A 17,653-nucleotide genomic window follows, 5' to 3' on the forward strand; every position below is an offset into this window, starting at 1 on the left:
CCCTGGGGAGGTGTGGAACACCCCGGGAAGGAGAGCAGGAAAGTCAGAACAAACCCAGGGAGCTGTGAGGCCACAGCTCAGCCCTGACCCCCTGCACCACCCCGAGCTCTTCCTGAAGCCACATCTAAAGCTCACACAAGAAACCAGCACAGGAATCACAGGACAGGAATTCTTTTGTTCTACAATTCAAAAGTTTTTAATTTTTTTTTTTTTTTTTGAGGACAGCTTAAACATGATTTCAGCCCTTCCCCAGAGCAGCACAAGCCTGTTTCTTGTCCCTGATGTCACCTGCTGTGGCTGTGTCAGCACGGGCAGGCTCTGCCCTGTCCCACAGCCCCTTCTGGTGTCCTCCCAGCTGGAGGTGAGCTCCACAGGTGACTGAGGCAGCTGATCACAACTGGAGGCATTTTCAGTTATGCTTCTCTCTCACCTCCTCCTACCTGAGGTTCACAACTGAAGCTCCACAACATAAAAAAGAGTTCCAAAAAAACTACAAACGAGCAGAGAGTAGTGGGGGCTTTAACAGCTGCAGGTTTACCACAGTTTATCAACTCTGACACGGTACAAAATCCAAATCCTGAAGCATTTGTGGCAAAACATTAAGCAGGCAGTTTCCTAAGGCTGTCAGCTTCAAAGAGGGCTGCTGGCTGTCACAGACATCTTCAGCCTAGATGAGAGCAACCTTCCTCTCCTTACCATGCTTGGGTATTCCCTGCACAAACACTGAAGCCCTCAAGTCCATGCCAGGGCCTCCACAACAAAAACTCCCATGCACTCACACCCCTCATTTTTGCCTCATTTTGGGGTGACCCTCACCTCTCCTTCAGGGTGGCCAAACCCAGCACTGGTTTTAAGCTTTTAGAGCACAGGCTACATCTCCACTTGCATTAAATACATTTATTGCAAACATCTTTACACAAAAATAGGTTCTCTCTAAGCCATTCACATGCAACTTAAAAGGCAGGAAGCAGCTACCTACAACAAAACAGAGGTTTAACCTATACACGTTTCATGTTTGCCACACTCAGTAAGGTGATTACAGCTCAGCCCTGCACAGCTCCCGGGGGGGCTCAGGACCCCGAGGTGTTGTTGCTCCCGAAGCGCTGATTGACGCTGTGCAGCAAGTGCTTGGGGAGGCAGTTCCAGGAACTGGCCAGCATCTCCTTAAAGCAGATGACTGCTTCCAGGCACAGCCTCGGGGAGAGGGAAACACAGAATCACACAACAGTCGTGCTCGGGAAGGACCTCTGAGATCACTGAGGCCAGAAATACACACACACAAAAGGCACCCAAACCCAACCCTGAACAAACACAAGAACCACACAACACTTGAGCAAATAACAACCCCATCCCCTCCACCCAAAAAAAAAAGCAGAACAACACTAATCCTACAATCTCAGCCACTAGAGCATGCCCTGAAGTGCCACATGTACATGGTTCATAAGCCCCTCCAGGGATGGTGACTCCAGCACCTCCCTGAGCAGGCTGTTCTAGAGCCTGAGCACCCTTTTCAGTAAATAAATTCTTCCTAATACCCAACTAAAGCTCCCCTGCTGCAGCTTCAGGCATTCCCTCTGGTCCTGTCATTGTTCACTTGGCCAACACCCACCTCCCTGCAGCCTCCTTTCAGCTGGGGTTGGGATGGGTTGAACACAACCTGCCAGGTGAGCTTGATCTTTACAGCTGCTGAGTGAGGGCTTCTGCTCCTCCTCAGTGCCAAATGTGTGCTCTGGAAGGAGCCCCACTCCATCCCCAGCAGCAGCTGCTGTTCTTTCCCCATTTTTTAGGGGAAAAAAATGCTTCCAAGTGTTTTAGGGACATAATCAACAGGCCTGGCAGTAACCCCACACTGCATGTCTTCGGTGGAGACCCAAAAGTTCAATGCTGAAGTCTCCCTTACCTTACAAGAGATCTGGGCTGGAGGGAAAACACGAGGATTTCATTACTGTGAGCCTGTGGGGGGAGAGAGAGAGAAAGGATCAGTTTGGTTACAGATTCCCACTGCTGCAGCAGGAGCCAAAGCAGCTAAGACTCCAGCAGATGGACCTGGGACAGGAAAGCAGAGGGCCTGGCTCTGGGGCTGGACAGGCTGTGGGGGAGTCAGCTGGACTTGATGGGAATGAGATCTGAGGGCAGAACTGCTCTCCAAATCTTACAGTGTGGGAATGCTGGGGGGAATACAGCAGAATCCCAGAAGCTCCAGTGCCACCTCCTGCAAAGGGATGCAGCTCAGTGCACAAGTGGGGCCCTGAGCCCTGTGCCCCTGCCCAACCTTCATCTGCCCAGGGGGAGAGAGCAGGAACTCCAGCAGGTTGGTTTCTAAGTCTTCAGGGTTCTGCACTGAGGGGGATGTGGGACACAGGGGCTGTGCCAGGCTCAGCAGTGTTTGGGTTTATTTTTTGAATGGTTTTTCCTGGTTCTGGAGTGCACATTATCAGAAGTGCTGTCCCAGTCTTGTTTGCTTGTTCCAGCCCCAGTCTTGTTTGCTTGTTCCAGGTGGCACCCACTGGGTCTGTCCCCCACCTCCCTTTTCCAGCCAATTGGTGTTTTTCCAGACCTCAGGACAGCCCCAGCCTGGCTGAGGAGCCTCTCCCTGTTTGCCCTCTCCTCACCAGGACTCCCTGTAGGCACCACACTGAGGAAATGACTTTGGGAGGGGCTCCCAGAGAGCACAGGACAAAGGTAAGGAAGTAAAATAGCTGGGAGGCAACACAGGCTGCAAGTGAAACACAGGTGCAAGGGAAAGCAAGTCATAGTTTGTTTAAATAATAAATAACCACCTGGTTCCCAGCAAAGCTGTTTATGCACCTTTCTGTCAGCCCTCACGAGACCAGGCTGCTGACTGCAAGCATTTCCCACTGGCTGGAGCCAGGGGACAGCACAGCTCCTGCAGGAAGGGCCAGGCTGCACAGGAAGGGAAAACTCAGAATAAACTTACAGCTTTTGAATGGGCAAGCAAGTTGTTGGCACAGCCCCCAAAGATGATCACCTCTCCCTCTTCGCTTGCACAAGCAGTGTGCCACAGCCTGCAAAGAGAAGTCAGCACTTTGTTAAATCAAAGAGAAAAAAAACCCAAAACAAACAAACAGAAAAACCACCCCACCCACTAAGGCAGGAGGAGGGTTTGTATTTAAAGCTGTTAACACATTCAAGTTTGCCCTTCCACTGGTAAGCTGCAGATGTGACTAATGCATCAGTTTATGTTCAGAGAAGGAAAACCAGGCAGCAAACCCCAGGCTGTGTAAAGAATCCAACAATCACACAATTGTCACAGTTAGAAAAGCCCTCTCAGATCACATCCAACTGTCACCAAGCCTCCCAAATAAAATATATATCATCTCAATATCTGTACCACCCAGCAGAGCATGTCCTGATGTGCCTCAGTTTTTTAAATCCCTCCAGGGCTGGTGACTCCAGCACCTCCCTGGGCAGCCCATGCCAGCACCTGACTGCTCTCTGAGTACAGAAATTCTTCCTCAAACCCAGTGTCAGGTCAGAGCAGGGCTGCAGAGCTGTGGGTGAGCCCAGGAATGTGTGAAACCCTCAGCCCTGTGGCTGCAAGGAGCTGCTCACACAGCCTTTATTTCCACATTCCCCTTCAGTCAAAAGAGCAAAGGAAGCCACAGTTTGCAGTGCCCGCAGGGCAGCAGCTCAGCCTTGGGGCTGCCCCAAAAAACCAGATTACCAGCAGCAAGGCCAGGGAGCAGCACTGCCATAACCCACTGACCTCACACCACAACACTTCCCCAGATGAGCCTCACACCACTTCCAGCACCAGTTCTACACTGGTCGTCATCACCATCACCCCATTTTTGGGGTAGCAATCAGCATTTTTAACATATGAAGCAAAATAAAGAGGCACGTGTGGCCTCCTGGACAGCCCAAACAGAGCTTCCTTGTTTTCTTCAGTAAGTTTCCAGGGAAGTGCCAACCATACCTTGGTTTTTCAGAGTAGTTATGCTCAAACTGTATCCACTCGTTCTTGCTGATACAATAAATCCAGGCATCACCTGAAAACAAGCAAAACCCCAAACACAAGCAGTTTTTTGGTAGTTCTTTCACATTTACTGCAATACACATGTCCTCTGGTGTAACACAGCTCAGTTTTGTTCTTAAATAACTCAAGCCTTTTAGGAAAAACTGTGATATTTTGGGCTATTTGAGAAGAGGCATTTAATAACCAGAGAATCCTAGATTCACAGATAGGTTTGGGTTGGGAGGGACCTTAAAGCTCCTCCATTGCCACCCCCTGCCATGCCCAGGGACACCTCCCACCAGCCCAGGTTGCTCCAAGCCCCATCCAACCTGGGCTGAGACACTGCCAGGGATGAGGGAGTGAAGTCAGAAGGGAAAAAAGAGAGCTGTAAAGCTCTTCCTAATTGTACTCTGCACTAGACACATCCTTAGAGCAGACTGATTTCTGTAAATAACAGAGTCTGAGTGCACTCAGTGACTCCCACTCCATGAAATTAGCTGCTGACCACAAGCAGCTGGATCACAAGAGCAGGGAAGGAATTTAAAAAGAATTTAAGGTGACTGAGCACAACTCTTCAAGAGCACAAAGAGAACATAAATTCCTTTTGGAATGACTTACTTAATGGCTGCTTGTCAGTGGTGAATCCTCCAAAAAGAAAGAGGTGATCTGAGGAAATGGGTGTTAAGGAATGCCATGATCGGCCAACTGGGCAAATGCCTTGGGTGATTCTGTGTGTCAATAAAAACACCACAAATTACACATGTGCTACAACAAATCCCTGCTGCTCTTCTCTGTTCTGAATCTTTCTCAGATATTGGAAGGAAGCAGCTTCATACAGTGCATGGCCCATGACCCACCAGCAAGTTTCATTTCATTAGGCAGAGTAAATTAATTTTACTCTTATCAATACATAACAAATCCTGACAGCCACAGCCAGCAGCTTATCAGGAGGATCAGTTCTACCTGACTTTACTTGCTGGAGTTTCATCAGAATGATCTGAAGTGAATAAAAATGTCATCTTCATGTGGCTTTACAAACCAAAGACCCGCAGGTTGAGTACCTACATTTCATTCCACTCCCACGTATCCAAATTCAGGTAGTAGAGATCATTCATTCTGGACTCCTACAAAGAAGCAGATGAGGGTTGAAAGAATTTGTTGAGTTTTTGGTACAACAGAGTTAAACTGGGCAGGGGCTTACTCTAAATCTGCCAAAAAACCCAGGGGCTTACTCTGTATCTGCCACCAAACACGAAGCCTCTGTTCCCAACCGTGGCACAGGCGTGAGCTGCTCGCGGCGATGGAGTTTTACCCTGGGGAAAGAGAGGGTGAAGTGAGAGTGTTGTTATTATTATCTGATAGGACTTGGTTTGTTAACCAGAGAAAGAAAATGCCATTTCAGCAGAAACCTGCAGCAGATGAAGCTGAAGATGCCTGACACACACACACAGAGCAGCAGGACTGTGGCCACACCAGCACAGAGAGGCACAGAGAGGGGCAGGGGTTGGGCTCCTCTCAGGGTGTCCTGCTCAAACAAGGTCTCAGAGTTCCTCAAATCAGTCACCTGAAGAGATGAAAGGCTCATCTCGAGTCAGATTTAAGGAACAGAGGAGTGAAAAGGAACAGAGAGTGAAAAATCATCCATCAAGTCATTCTGTGCACACAAAATTGGGGTTTTTTTGATGGCTCAAAGTTCAGAAACTCATTAGAATGGGACTCTAGAAGTGGAAAGATACAGATTTTGCTTCCAGACAGGCACAGAAGACCTCAGCTTGTAAATGAGACACTGACACAATACATCATTAAACAGTATTGAGTTACTTCTGAAATATTTGAGAACTGCATGCAGCAAGACAAAGGGACTCTTTGGTGATGTGAAGAAGGAGTTACGTATCTCAGATTTCATTTCCTCCAATTCTGTGGCAGTATCACCCCATTTCCCTGTTCCTGCACACTCCTGGGACACCTCAAATAGTGTCTGTTTGCAATTAAGGAGTGTTTTGTTTTGACCTCAATCCAGCACCCAAGTGAATGCACCAAACCATCACCTTAAAGTGGGGATGACAGGAAACCACACATTCCATTTTCCTGAGCTCCCCATGAGCACAAAGCCACTGAAGCATGAAAAGCAAGCAAGTCAAGAGGGATAAAGATGAAGAGAGAAAGACAGGCTAAAATAAAAGGCATAAGGAGAGAGGTAAATGAATGGTTTAAATCCAGTTGAAATGGCCTCAAGAATGCTGCTGAATAGGCTGCAGGTAATTTTTATTTTGAGGGGATGTTCTAAGATGTTCTACCAAACCCCTCTCTCAACAGTCCTTCCCCTACATCTTTTAGGCAAGACTGCAAGCACAAGCTGAAGGCACCTCGTGTATATGGGGGAGAAATTACTAGTTCCACTTCACTGGCAAGAGAACAAGGCACAAGGAATGAAGAGAGGTGGCTCAGGAAGGAGGAGAAGGCAGCAAAGCCCTGGTCACACAGTCCTAAGCTTCCTCTCCTGGCCAGGTGTCCTCCCCTGGAGCCTATCCCAGGATGGAAGCCAGAAGACCAGAAACCAGGAGAGGTGCAGACGTGGTCCTGTGGTCCTCCCAGCAGGTGCAGCTACAGTGAGTGACCTGCAAGTCACCCCGTGGAGAAAACAACCCAAGGAAACACCCTGGAGACAAGATCAGCTCCACAAGATCCATCTGTGGTGTCCTGGTCTCCTCAAGGCACTTCTCCTGTCCCCCCGTTAGCTGGCACTGAGCCTTGCAGAGAGCTCTGCCACCTTTTCTAACTCCTGGCATGCATGGGATGATTGATACCCTGGAGAAAGCAGGATCAGAGAGCACCTGACACCTAAACACCTGCCAGTAAAAAACTGGTGACACAAGAACAAGGCTGTAGGGTGGAGCAGAAAAGTAGAAAATTGTATCTTGGGCCAATTTCCACACTTGTTGCTTGCAAACTGTTAATAGATCTTCTAAAATAATGACAGGGAGATAAAGACTAGAGATGGTCTGATAAAATGATCCAGGGGCTGGAGCAGCTCTGGCAGGAGGAGAGGCTGAGGAGCTGGGATTGTTCAGCCTGGAGAAGAGAAGACTCCAGGGGGACCTTAGAGCTGCCTTCCAGTACCTGAAGGGAACCTCCAGGAAGGCTGCAGAGGGACTTTTCCTCAGTGTCCAGGGAGAGGAGAAGGGGAAATGGATGGAAAGTGCAGGAGAAGAGGTTCAGGCTGGAGCTGAGGAAGAAGTTCTTCAGCAGGAGGGTGCTGAGACTCTGGAACAGATTGCCCAGAGAAGCTGTGGCTGCCCCCTCCCTGGAGGTGTTCAAGGCCAGGTTGGATGAGGCTTGGATGAGAGGTGTCCCTGCCCATAATAAGACCCCCTGAGAGATGCAGCAGGTCAAGACAGCTTCACTCAGCAGGTTAAATGAGCCATGCTTATTTTCACAGGATGCTCCAAGAGGTCAGGCACACAACACAGGGGTTTTTGTTAAGAGCTGCAACTGACACAGGACAAGGAATTACCGTAGTTATAGGCTGGCTCCAAGTGAAAGTTTCAGTGTCCAGAACATGCACGTGGTCGTTCCACCCTCTAGGGAGACCTGAATTCTTTAAAAATATTAAATAAGCAACTAGTTTTAATAAGTACTCATCAAATATTGACATTTAGACAGCAACTACTTTCAGGTTTACTTACCCAAAACGAGGTTTCATCAAATTCAAAAGTTCCCCGTTGTTTCCCTTCAGGGAAGTACCCATAGCCTCCAAAAAATATCAGCCTGCAACAAAACATGCATCAAGGTCTGTTAGGAGGCACATCACATCTGGCACAGCACATCTGTTGCTACAAATTACAGCTCTGCAAACGCTGTGCTCAACCAGAAGACAGAAAAAGCAGGGAAGCTCCTTTGACAGACTCAAAGCTTCCAGTCAGTTTGCAGTGCCAGTTTTCCAGGTGTGGGGCCCTGGTTTTTGCCCAGCTGACACTCCCACCCACACTAAATCCCTCTGCAGCTGCTTCCCAGCCCTCAGGCTTTCAAGCTTTGCTCAGGTTTCAAAAGTGTGAAGCTCCCATGCCTACCAGAGGCTCCCAGGCAGCAGCTACTGGAGTTTATTCCTGCAGCTTCCTGCCCTTTTCAAGCCCTCTCCCCCTTTTTCTCTCCTCCCAAAATGTTCACAGACACCCCTGGAAGAAGGGATGGGCACTGTGGAGACCAGCAGGAGGAGACCCAGCAGACCCTCCCCCAATGAAGCTGCCTGAGAAGCTTTTAGGGTATTTTTTTGGGGGGGAAAAGACATTTGTCTTTGCCTTTGTTGTGTTTAATTTCAAAGCCTGAAGCAGCCAGCCCCGTTTTTATTTACCTTGAAGTTTTATGCTGGGGTTTTAGCACTTATTAGAAATGAATGGCATGGTTTTATCAGGAAGTCTTATCAAGTTATGAAGTAATAGGGAACAATCTCCACCACCTGACTGAACACCCACAACAGCCCTGCACAGGTTTACATCTGAACAGATCACATCAAGTATGGGAAAAATAACTTTTCCCTCCACATTAAAAATCTGAATTCCACCCCCATGGGCAGTCTCCTGCCCTTCATGAATCTCCACAGCAAATCCCATGGCAAACATCATCACAGTGACTGCTCTCTCCACATAATGGATACAGCAGGATTGGCATCTGCAAATCACCAAGGCACCTCGAGTATATGGGGGAGAAATTAATAGTTCCACTTCACTGGCAAGAGAACAAGGCACAAGGAATGAAGAGAGGTGGCTCAGGAAGCAGGAGAAGGCAGCAAAGCCCTGGTCACAGAGTCCTAAGCTACCTCTCCTGGTTCAGCAAAACCACCAAAAGTGGCTCCAGCACAAGGACATTCTGGATTTCTTCTGCCTCAGGAGAGTCCCAGACCAGCTGTGCTGCCAGGCAGAAGATGCCTGTGCTGCCCAGGTAGGGTCTGGGAGGTGATGTGACTGTCCTACCCTGATGTGACAAGACATGAAGAAGCAACAACCCTTGCTGATTGTGACCAAGGAAGAACCAGAAGCCACATCAGACCACAGTGCTCACAGCCTGTGCAGAGAGCTCTGGCTCTGTAGGGATCACCTCTTCCATCTTCTCTTGCAAGGGGACAGTCCTGGCTACGTGAGCTGTGCCAGAGCATTTTGGAGTCCTGTTCTCTGGAAGCCAGTGTGGAAGTTCTCTGAGAAACCAGTCCTGGCTAAATGCTCCAAAAAGTGAGCCAACAGTCCCCACCCTCCCCTGAGATAATGTTAATTTCACCTGCAACCTCCAGAGCAGCTGGGATACAGCAAGCTTGTGGAAGCAGAAGACAACCCACCTACAGCAGGGGCTTTCCTTGACCTGTCCTCCAGAGCCAGAAGGCAGGACTGATCCCATCACACAGCTCCCTGCCTGCTTGGGGGACCAGCACTGCACCAAGAGGAGAGGAGGGCAGAAGGCAACAGCAAGGTTTCACACATCAGCTCATACGTCTTCAACACCTCCTCCCTATCTCCCTCATCTTTTCCAAGGTTTGCAATGCCAAAATGCCTTCTGGCACCTCTGGGACACCATCCCAACCCCTGAGATCAGATAATGGCAGCAGCAGCTCAGTTAACACATTCCTGGGTTGTGCAACCAGCACGAAACACACTGAACAGACCATGTGCACCACTGAAAAAGCCAGAGGCAAGATGAATGTTAAACATGGCTTCTGCTCTTCAACTACCACAGCAACAGGAGCTGCTCTACAAGGCATGACCAAAAAGACTGCATTTTGCCTGATAAAGGGAATTCTGGATCAGGCTTGTGTGACAAATAATTCCTGATGCAATTGCCAAGAGGAATGACACTGATACAGTAATCATGATGCAAAGGTTTCAAAGGGATGCACCCAGAATGCCCCATGGCAGATCTGCTCCTGAGGAGCTGACTTGGGACTGGGTCTCACTGGGACACTTTGCAACTCACATCCAGAATCCCAGAGTGTCAGGTGGGAAGGGCCCCCAAGGCCCCTCTGCTCCAACCCTTCTCATCTTCTTGTTTCTCTGAGATGTCTCAGCACCCCCTGGAGCTGAGACTTCCAACTTTCCAGAGTGGGGGAATCCACCCCTTCCCCTGGGAGACCATTCCAAGCTCTGACTGTCCTCATGGGGAAACATTTTCCTCTGGTGTCCAATGGGAATCTGCCCAGGAGCAACTTGTGCCCATTGCCCCTTGTCTTGTCCATGGGACTCCTTGTCCATAGGGAGTCTCCAGCTGCTCTGGACCCCCCTTGAAGTCCTGGATCATGGGCAGGAGCTCTCCCCTCAGCCTTCTCTCCTCAAGGCTGCACAACCCGGTTTTGTATTTACCCAAAATGGGATTTTTTGTAATCTACCCAAATTGAGAGTGAGGTTTTTTTGCTTCTCAAGGCTTAAAAGGATGGAGAAGTTTTAAAAGGTTGGCTGAGGGAGAAGAAATCCAGCATTGTCCTGAAGCATGTAGGTGCTTGCTTGCATGGAGGCAAGAAGTCCTTCTGCACCTCTTGTTCAAACAAAACACACAACAATAACAAGACCAAGAGTGATTAAAACCAAACACATGCACAGGGACAGCTGTGCTGATTTGGTTGCTGGAGCCTTACTTGTTTTTGTAAACCCAAACTCCAAGTTTGTCCTTTGATGAAGGGGGTACCCCCTGACACTCTACTCTGACCCACTGCAGCACTTTGTCCGTGGATCTGGAATTTAACATGTAGAACTGTAGAAAATAAAAAGAAGTTCTTTTTACCCACACAGTTAGCTTAAAGCTTAAATCCAACAGAGGTTAAAATATTAACTTTTAATTAACATGTATTAGCATAGAAATACTTTTAAAAGTTCTTTTCCCAGCTGCAGAGAACACTGACAATGTTTGGAACAAAATATGGATCCAAAGATCCTTATCTGTTTGCAGACTTGAGCTCCAAACACTTCTAAATGAAAGCAACAGGACTACAAATATTGGGATGTACCATCCAAAAGCTGAAATGGGCTAAAAGGAAGGGGTTTACAAAGTAGCTACTGTCTTGTAATAAAAGTCTTTAAAAAAGAAATGTTTTTTATAGTATCATCCCTATTACATCATTTTACACTGATAGAATTAGCTGATACAAACATATAAACTAACTGAGAGGTTAAGAATCCCCCAGCAGAAAGGAAACCAGAAAGCAGAAAGTGCTTGCTGACTGCAAGCACTGCATTGAGGCCCTTCCACTTTACAGTTAAGAGCAATGCCAAAAAAAAAATTGTTTAATATAAACCACACTTCTGGAACATCAGAAAATATTATCAGAGACTCCAGGGAAAAAAAAAAAACCCAAAACATTTCAAACAGCAACAGAGCAGTTACAAATCAGCTCCTGATATTGTTTCAGAACTCTGGAAAACCCCATCTTTCCAAAGGAGCAAATGCAATACAATTCACAGGGTGAATTGCTCAAGAGCAAGTGACATGAAAACAAGTAATAGGTCATGGTGTTTCTTCAGTGGTGTAAAGCTACCAGAGTGCAATCAGCATGTGAAATGATGCAGAGCTGAGGGCTGATCTGTTTTACAAGCACCACGTTATCTGACCTGACAGAGAAATTAATGCACTCAGCTGGTTAATGTCAGCCAGCTAATCACCTGCATGGCTAAAAGAGCCAAGCAGTAAGCACCAGAAAACCTCTCAGGCAAGCACAAAAAAGAACATGGCTTCAAGCAGCTGAGCTCTAGGGAAGCTGCTGGCAGGATGAGAGAGCTGGTTATCTGCTTCCAAGGACTAGAGATACAGCCAGGAAATGAAAATATTATGTTGCAGAAGCCATGTAGGACACAGGAACTGGATAGATGTTCAGCATCCTTTGTTATTAACATCTGAGCTCTGAAATGAGATTCCAGCCTGTCCAGTCATAAAGAAAATGTTTCTGTGATTTAAGATGATACATTCCAGGCTCTGGATGGATTTTAACTGACTGAGAAGGCCATCTCTGCCTTATAAGAAATGGGAACAAAATCTGTTGAGGAGAAACTTCTTGATGAGAAGGGGTTTACCTTTAAATTACTGACCTTGTTTGTATTGCCACGTGCATGGTGTCCTCCAAAGAGGTACACAACCCTGTCTACACACACAGCACAGCTTCCAGACATGGAAGGGGGAACATCTCCCTCTGTTTTACTCTTCTTCCTAGAAGCACAGTTGAGAACATTTTAATCTGATGAAAAACAAACAATAATGATTTCATCCAGAGAAGAATTTTCAGAACACTACCAGGATGTTTTAAATTACAACAGGTCACTGTCGACCATTCAGTTCTGAGTGTTCTCCACACAGGTTGAATGATTTACAGCATTAACTTGGTATGACACAGGGGGTGGGGAGAAGGCAGTTTGATGAACACATGTTTTGTAGGGGAGGAATCCTGTCTGCCCAGTCCAAGAGTCTGCTATGCCCTTCATGTTCAAAATCCCAGAAAAGATCCTCAGGCAAAGAGGATGCATCTGTCTAAACTGAAGGTTTCTATTTTTTCTATTTTCTTTGTAAACATTATAACCACACAGATGAGTTTCCAGCCCATGGCCAAAGCTCTCTCCCAGAGGGAACACAGCTCCACAGCACAAGGCCCTGGCTACAGAACTGCAGCACCATGGGTTCCCTTGCCAATGTACCCTGGTGAAAATAAAAACCTCATGTTCTGGAAATATTTTACACATTTATGCAACAGCTTCATAGGTGGGAATAAATAAATCAGATAATTATGTATACACAGACCCAGAAGGCACTGTCTATACTAGCTTAAGAATTTATCTCCTTCCCCCAAAAAACAATTAAATGAAGGCTTTACCATCTTCCAGTTTCCATGTTGTAGATCCATATTTCATCTCTAGGCAGATAGAAGTCATAAAATCCCCTAACTTGGGCATTCTGCAGAACAGGTCAGAAAAGAAAAAGCAACATCAGAAGGGTGCTCACCAGGCTGAATTCCAGACACCTGCCAATGTTTGCACCCCAGCACAGATCTCACACAAACCAGCAGGAGCAGAGCCAGCCCCACTCCTGTGGCTCTCACCTGCACAGCAGCCCTTGGAAAGCAGCTGTCAGCCTATTTTAGCTTCTGCTGGGGACCAGCAGAACAACCTCCCAGCCAGAGAACTGGGTAAACAGAGGTTAAACCTCCTCTTCATAACCCAAGCAGGATATCTAAGGTGCATAAATGCAGCAAAACTCCCTTTTTCACTTCCTCCACCCCCTGCATGACACCACAGAACAAGCTTTGTCTCGAGCTACTGATTTCTTTATTTGACAATTCACCTTCATTCCAGTGCAAATCATACCATGACTTGGTTCTGCTGGCAGTAACACCCACACTCCAGTGTGCTAATAACTGACCCGTGATCCTTAACACACAATATATGGGATAATGCTGTAAATAAAAGCACCCTTTTGCATGTCCTGCATTTTGAACCAGACAATATTTCTTTCCTTCTCCTTCCAACAGACACATGAGTTTACACAGCCACACATCCCCCCAAAATCACCCATTTGTAACCCCCACCATTTGCAATATTCCACATTCTGATTTCTTAGCTTTTCTTCTCTGGGGGAGGGATAATTTTAAAGAGTCACTCCCAAACTAATGGGGACATAATTCCCAGCACCAGAGGTGGCAGAAAGCTGGCATATCCAGGAGAGGACTTACCTTATATCCTCCCCAGACATACATGCAGCGCCCATCGGTGACGGCCACGTGGCCGCTGCGCTCCGCGGGGCTGTCGTTCTCCAGCTGCTCAAAGCTGTCCTCAGCTGGAGCTGGGAGCTCTTCATCTGCCTGCAGGTCTTCGTTATCATCAGCCATTTCACCACAGAGCTACGTGCAAAGAACAAAACAGAGCTTTGGAAACCATCCGGGGAAACCACCCAAGGTTAGGAAAAAAAAACCCAAAACAAAGGGAGAAAACGCACGGTGCTGTTTCTTTCAGAGTGATGTTTCTGTGGAGGAAGTTGTACCAGCACTCAGGAAAGCTTCAGATGGGCATTCCTTGGTTGTGTGTAATTTATAGTGGTTTCAGTTGCCAGTTTGAGCCCGGGTTGGATAGGGCTTGGAGCAACCTGGGTTAGTGGGAGGTGTCCCTGACGATGACGAACGAGATGATTTATGAGGTCACTTCAACCCTAACCAGTCTGGGATTCTGTGATAAAAAGGTCCTTATCTGGATTTTTAAATCACACTTATCTAGATACACATGCACAGATGACAAAAAACCCAACACACAGTGGAATAAATTTGAAAGCTTTCCATACAAGATGGTTCCCACAAAAGTGAGAACTCCTGCAGCTTGCCAGGTAAAGTCCCTCTGGACTGCCTAAGCCAAGCCTCCCCCACACAACCTTCCCATAGCTGGTAACTGCAGGACATGTCACCTGCCTTTAAAAACAAAACAAAACAAAACAGAAGAAACCACACCACAAAACAAAGCCCCCTGCTCCAAACCATGAAGCAAGCCAAAACCTGGAGTGTCCTGGAGAGACATCAGCTACACACACCCAACCTGCAGCTCCCGAGCACTCTGCAGCTTTGGGGAAAGAGCTCCATGCCAGGGCTTTGGTACTCCAGGAGCCCCAGGGCCACACTGTCCCCCCCCAGAGCTACACTGTCACCCGCAGAGACACACTGTCCCCCCCAGGGATACGCTCTCACCCCCAGGGCCAGGTTGTCACCCCCAGAACCAGGCTGTCATCCCCAGGGACACACTGTTACCCCCAGGGCCATGCTGTCGACCTCCCCAGAGCCACACTGTCCCCCCAGGGACACACTGTCACCCCCAGGGCCAGGTTGTCACCCCCAGAACCAGGCTGTCATCCCCAGGGCCATGCTGTCGCCCCCCCAGAGCCACACTGTCCCCCCAGGAACACACTGTCCCCCCAGGGCCACACTGTCACCCCCAGGGACACACTGTCACCCCCAGAGCCATGCTGTCACCCCAGAGCCACACTGTCCCCCCAGAGCCACCCTGTCCCCCCAGGAACACACTGTCACCCCCAGGGACACATTGTCACCCCCAGAGCCATGCTGTCACCCCAGAGCCATGCTGTCACCCCAGGAACACACTGTCCCCCCAGGGCCACACTGTCACCTCCAGGGACACATTGTCACCCCCAGGGACACACTGTCACCCCCAGGGACACGCTGTCACCCCGGGGTCACTGGAAATTCGGGAGGCAGGGAGCCAGGAGGAGATGTTGGGGTCACCCCTGTCAGCTCAGCCACTACCGGAGCAGAGGGACCCCCGAAAAAGCTGAATTCTCCATGGTGGAGTACCATGGATCAGCCGTTCCCAAACCCCCTTCTGCGTTTGGGTTTCCTACAGCTAAACCGACCCCACACGAAGGTTTCTTGAGACAGGACAGTCCAAGCAATGGTTTGGTGCAAGCAGGCAGTGCAGGAGAAGTGACCAAGGACCTCCATGAGCCCATCAAACCCCGCACCACACCGGATCCCGGACACCGGAGATTTCCCTTCCAGCTGAACCGCGCAGACACTACACCACCCTCGGCAGGCTATTTCTGAGCTTTAATTACTCTTTAAATTAGAAAGCCTTATCCAAACGTCGGTCAAACCAGCCTGCTTCCAGTTAACCAGGTTCTGACTGACCTCTCCCCACGGGATCACCACGCTTTGCTTTGCTTTTTAACAACTCTGCCCTCCTTCAGCAATTTATCAGTCCCTTTCAGTGCTTTAACAAAACCCCCAAACCCTCGATGGGCTCTGCCCAGCACACTCCTCATGGTGTTTTCCCCATATTTTATTTTATTTTGTTTAATTGTCGGGACGGAGCCATCACGCAGCCCCCCGGCTGAGCAGCAGCCGCAGTGCGCAGCGCCGGGCGCCATCACCGGACCGACCCCTCAGCAACCCCCCGGACCTTTTTCCCCATTTCTCTCGAATTTTGGTCCCCGCTCTCCTCACCCCACCCACGTTCCTTCACCCTCGGCTCACCCTCACCAGACCCACCTTCCCTTCCCCGGGGCCCTTACCTCGGTACCGGGGGGCTGCGGGCCACCCCCTCCTTCCCTCCCTCACCTCAGCGACAACATCCGCCGGAGCCGCCGCTTTCGTCAGCGCCGCGCAAGCGCCGGGGCGGCCCGGGGAGGGGCAACCGAACCGCGGGGTTCGGCGTTTTCGGGGGTTCCGGTAGAGTTCTGGGCTGGAGCACCTTCCCTGAGGTGCCCCAGGGCTGTGGAAACACGGAGTGGATCGTCCGCAGGCCCGGGACCGCCATGCAGGGTGGGGGAAAATGGCACCTGCACCTTCCCCTCCCCAAGTAACTGCGGGACCGATGGAGGTTCCAGGGTGTTTGTCAAGGGAAAAAAACCACGTTGGCCACAAATAAAGCCACCGAAGTAATAATAAATGTTTAGGCAGCTGCTAAATTGGACTCGATGATCCCGATTGGGTCCCTTCCAACTCGGCGTATTCTGTGTTTCGACGATTCTATGAATATTTCGGCACTGCTGCAATGCCCTCGCAAAACGGCCCCTTATGATACGATTCCACGCCAAACCCCTCCCTTCCCTTTCCCCGATGAAGTTTAAACGGTACAAGTGTCAAAAACTAGTCAAAACTGGTCTCAATTCAACTCTCTATAAAATTTTAATGACTGTGCTCCTGTTAACTAAATATCTAAAACAGAAAAATAGCAAGTACTACATATGCTCTTCTTTTTTAAACAATAAATAAGCATATTTTCTTTTAAACCAGAATTTAAATATAAACTTTACACATCCAAAATACCATATACAACCTGTTTCAAAAAGGACTCTGATTACAGAAACATAGTAAAACTGTGTTGTGTTCTGAACTGCACGGAAGGTTTCCTATACAAAGGGTGATGCTGCTCACTGCAGCTTTCTCTTCAAGTTCCACAGTTCTCTGAACCAATTTTCCTACTTGGACTAAGATGCCTGGCTCCATCGTTTGGATGGCCAGACACCAGTCTGGTGGAATTAAATCATCAGATTCCATGGTGTTAGCAAATTACCTTTTTCAAGACTGATAAGTGTGAATCTCCCCAGGATGCTGTGTTGAACTAAACTGTGTTGAGCTGGTTTTTCAGAAAGGCTGAAGGAAGATTTTTAGACTGAAGCAGTGTTTTACCCAACTGAAAACGTTTTGTATCACCTGTCACCTTCAAAAAAGAACAAGTGGTATGTGGACTCTCTCATTAAGACCACAACAGCAGAATTTAACAATATATACAAATGAAGTTTTATATCAATTTTCTACAATGCAAAAAACCAAAGGAGACTTCCATAAAAAGGATTTCTTTGTTCTCAATCTTCACTTAGAAACTCAGCTTAACATACAGTTGTTCTGTAGGATTAGTAAAGTTCACTAACAAAAAACTTTGTAGGCTGTAAATAAACCCAAGTGTTCAAGGTGGTCACTGTTCATGTGGTGTTCAGCTGACTTTGTCTTTCTGTTTCAGCTTTCTTCTCTTGCCTGTGGCTGGCTGCAGCCCAGAAGGTTATTTTTTTCAGCACCTGCTGCAAAAGTTTGGATGGCAGACACGGGATCTGATTCTGTAAGAGAGCTGCATTTTTACCAATGCAGTCAAGACACAACCTGGAGGAGAAAAAGAAAATAAAATAAAGATTTCAGCAAACAGGCTGTAACCTCCAGACCTG

At 48.2% G+C, this 17,653-nt stretch overlaps 2 protein-coding genes across 4 annotated transcripts in view; both read right to left on the reverse strand.

Annotated features, from left to right (window-relative positions):
• Window positions 1-882: 882 nt before the first annotated feature.
• On the reverse strand, window positions 883-16,178 carry KLHDC2 (kelch domain containing 2). 3 transcript variants are annotated; one of them, XM_030452289.1, is made up of 15 exons: window positions 16,004-16,178; window positions 13,931-14,098; window positions 13,668-13,835; window positions 12,813-12,892; window positions 12,037-12,154; window positions 10,593-10,708; window positions 7,663-7,744; window positions 7,491-7,574; window positions 5,209-5,289; window positions 5,042-5,100; window positions 4,595-4,704; window positions 3,938-4,010; window positions 2,939-3,026; window positions 1,901-1,953; window positions 883-1,194 (listed from the first exon to the last, which is right to left on the reverse strand). In XM_030452289.1, exons 3-15 carry the CDS (start codon window positions 13,821-13,823, stop codon window positions 1,071-1,073), a joined length of 1,224 nt encoding a protein of 407 aa, XP_030308149.1. In that variant the 5' UTR covers window positions 13,824-13,835; window positions 13,931-14,098; window positions 16,004-16,178; the 3' UTR covers window positions 883-1,070. The 3 variants fall into 3 exon arrangements, with proteins under 3 accessions (XP_030308149.1, XP_030308150.1, XP_008502761.1); XM_030452290.1 differs by having other exon boundaries at window positions 13,931-14,157; XM_008504539.2 differs by lacking the exon at window positions 13,931-14,098 and having other exon boundaries at window positions 16,004-16,176.
• A 418-nt stretch (window positions 16,179-16,596) lies between these two features.
• Window positions 16,597-17,653, reverse strand: part of KLHDC1 (kelch domain containing 1) — a 29,118-nt gene continuing 28,061 nt past the window's right edge. Inside the window, 1 exon segment of the mRNA XM_030452291.1 lies at window positions 16,597-17,591. Coding sequence (XP_030308151.1) covers window positions 17,417-17,591 — 175 coding nt within the window. The 3' untranslated portion in view covers window positions 16,597-17,416.

Source organism: Calypte anna, chromosome 5A, assembly GCF_003957555.1.
Source record: "Calypte anna isolate BGI_N300 chromosome 5A, bCalAnn1_v1.p, whole genome shotgun sequence".
In the NCBI taxonomy this organism is placed as follows: domain Eukaryota; kingdom Metazoa; phylum Chordata; class Aves; order Apodiformes; family Trochilidae; genus Calypte; species Calypte anna.

Coding starts and splice junctions, on each gene's coding strand:
- KLHDC2 (XM_030452289.1), bottom strand. CDS start 13,823: ATGGCTGATGATAACGAAGACCTGCAGGCAGATGAAGAGCTCCCAGCT. Junction 12,155..12,812: donor AACATGGAAACTGGAAGATG/GTAAAGCCTTCA, acceptor CTGTGCTTCTAG/GAAGAAGAGTAAAACAGAGG. Junction 5,101..5,208: donor TGTTTGGTGGCAGATACAGA/GTAAGCCCCTGG, acceptor GCTTCTTTGTAG/GAGTCCAGAATGAATGATCT.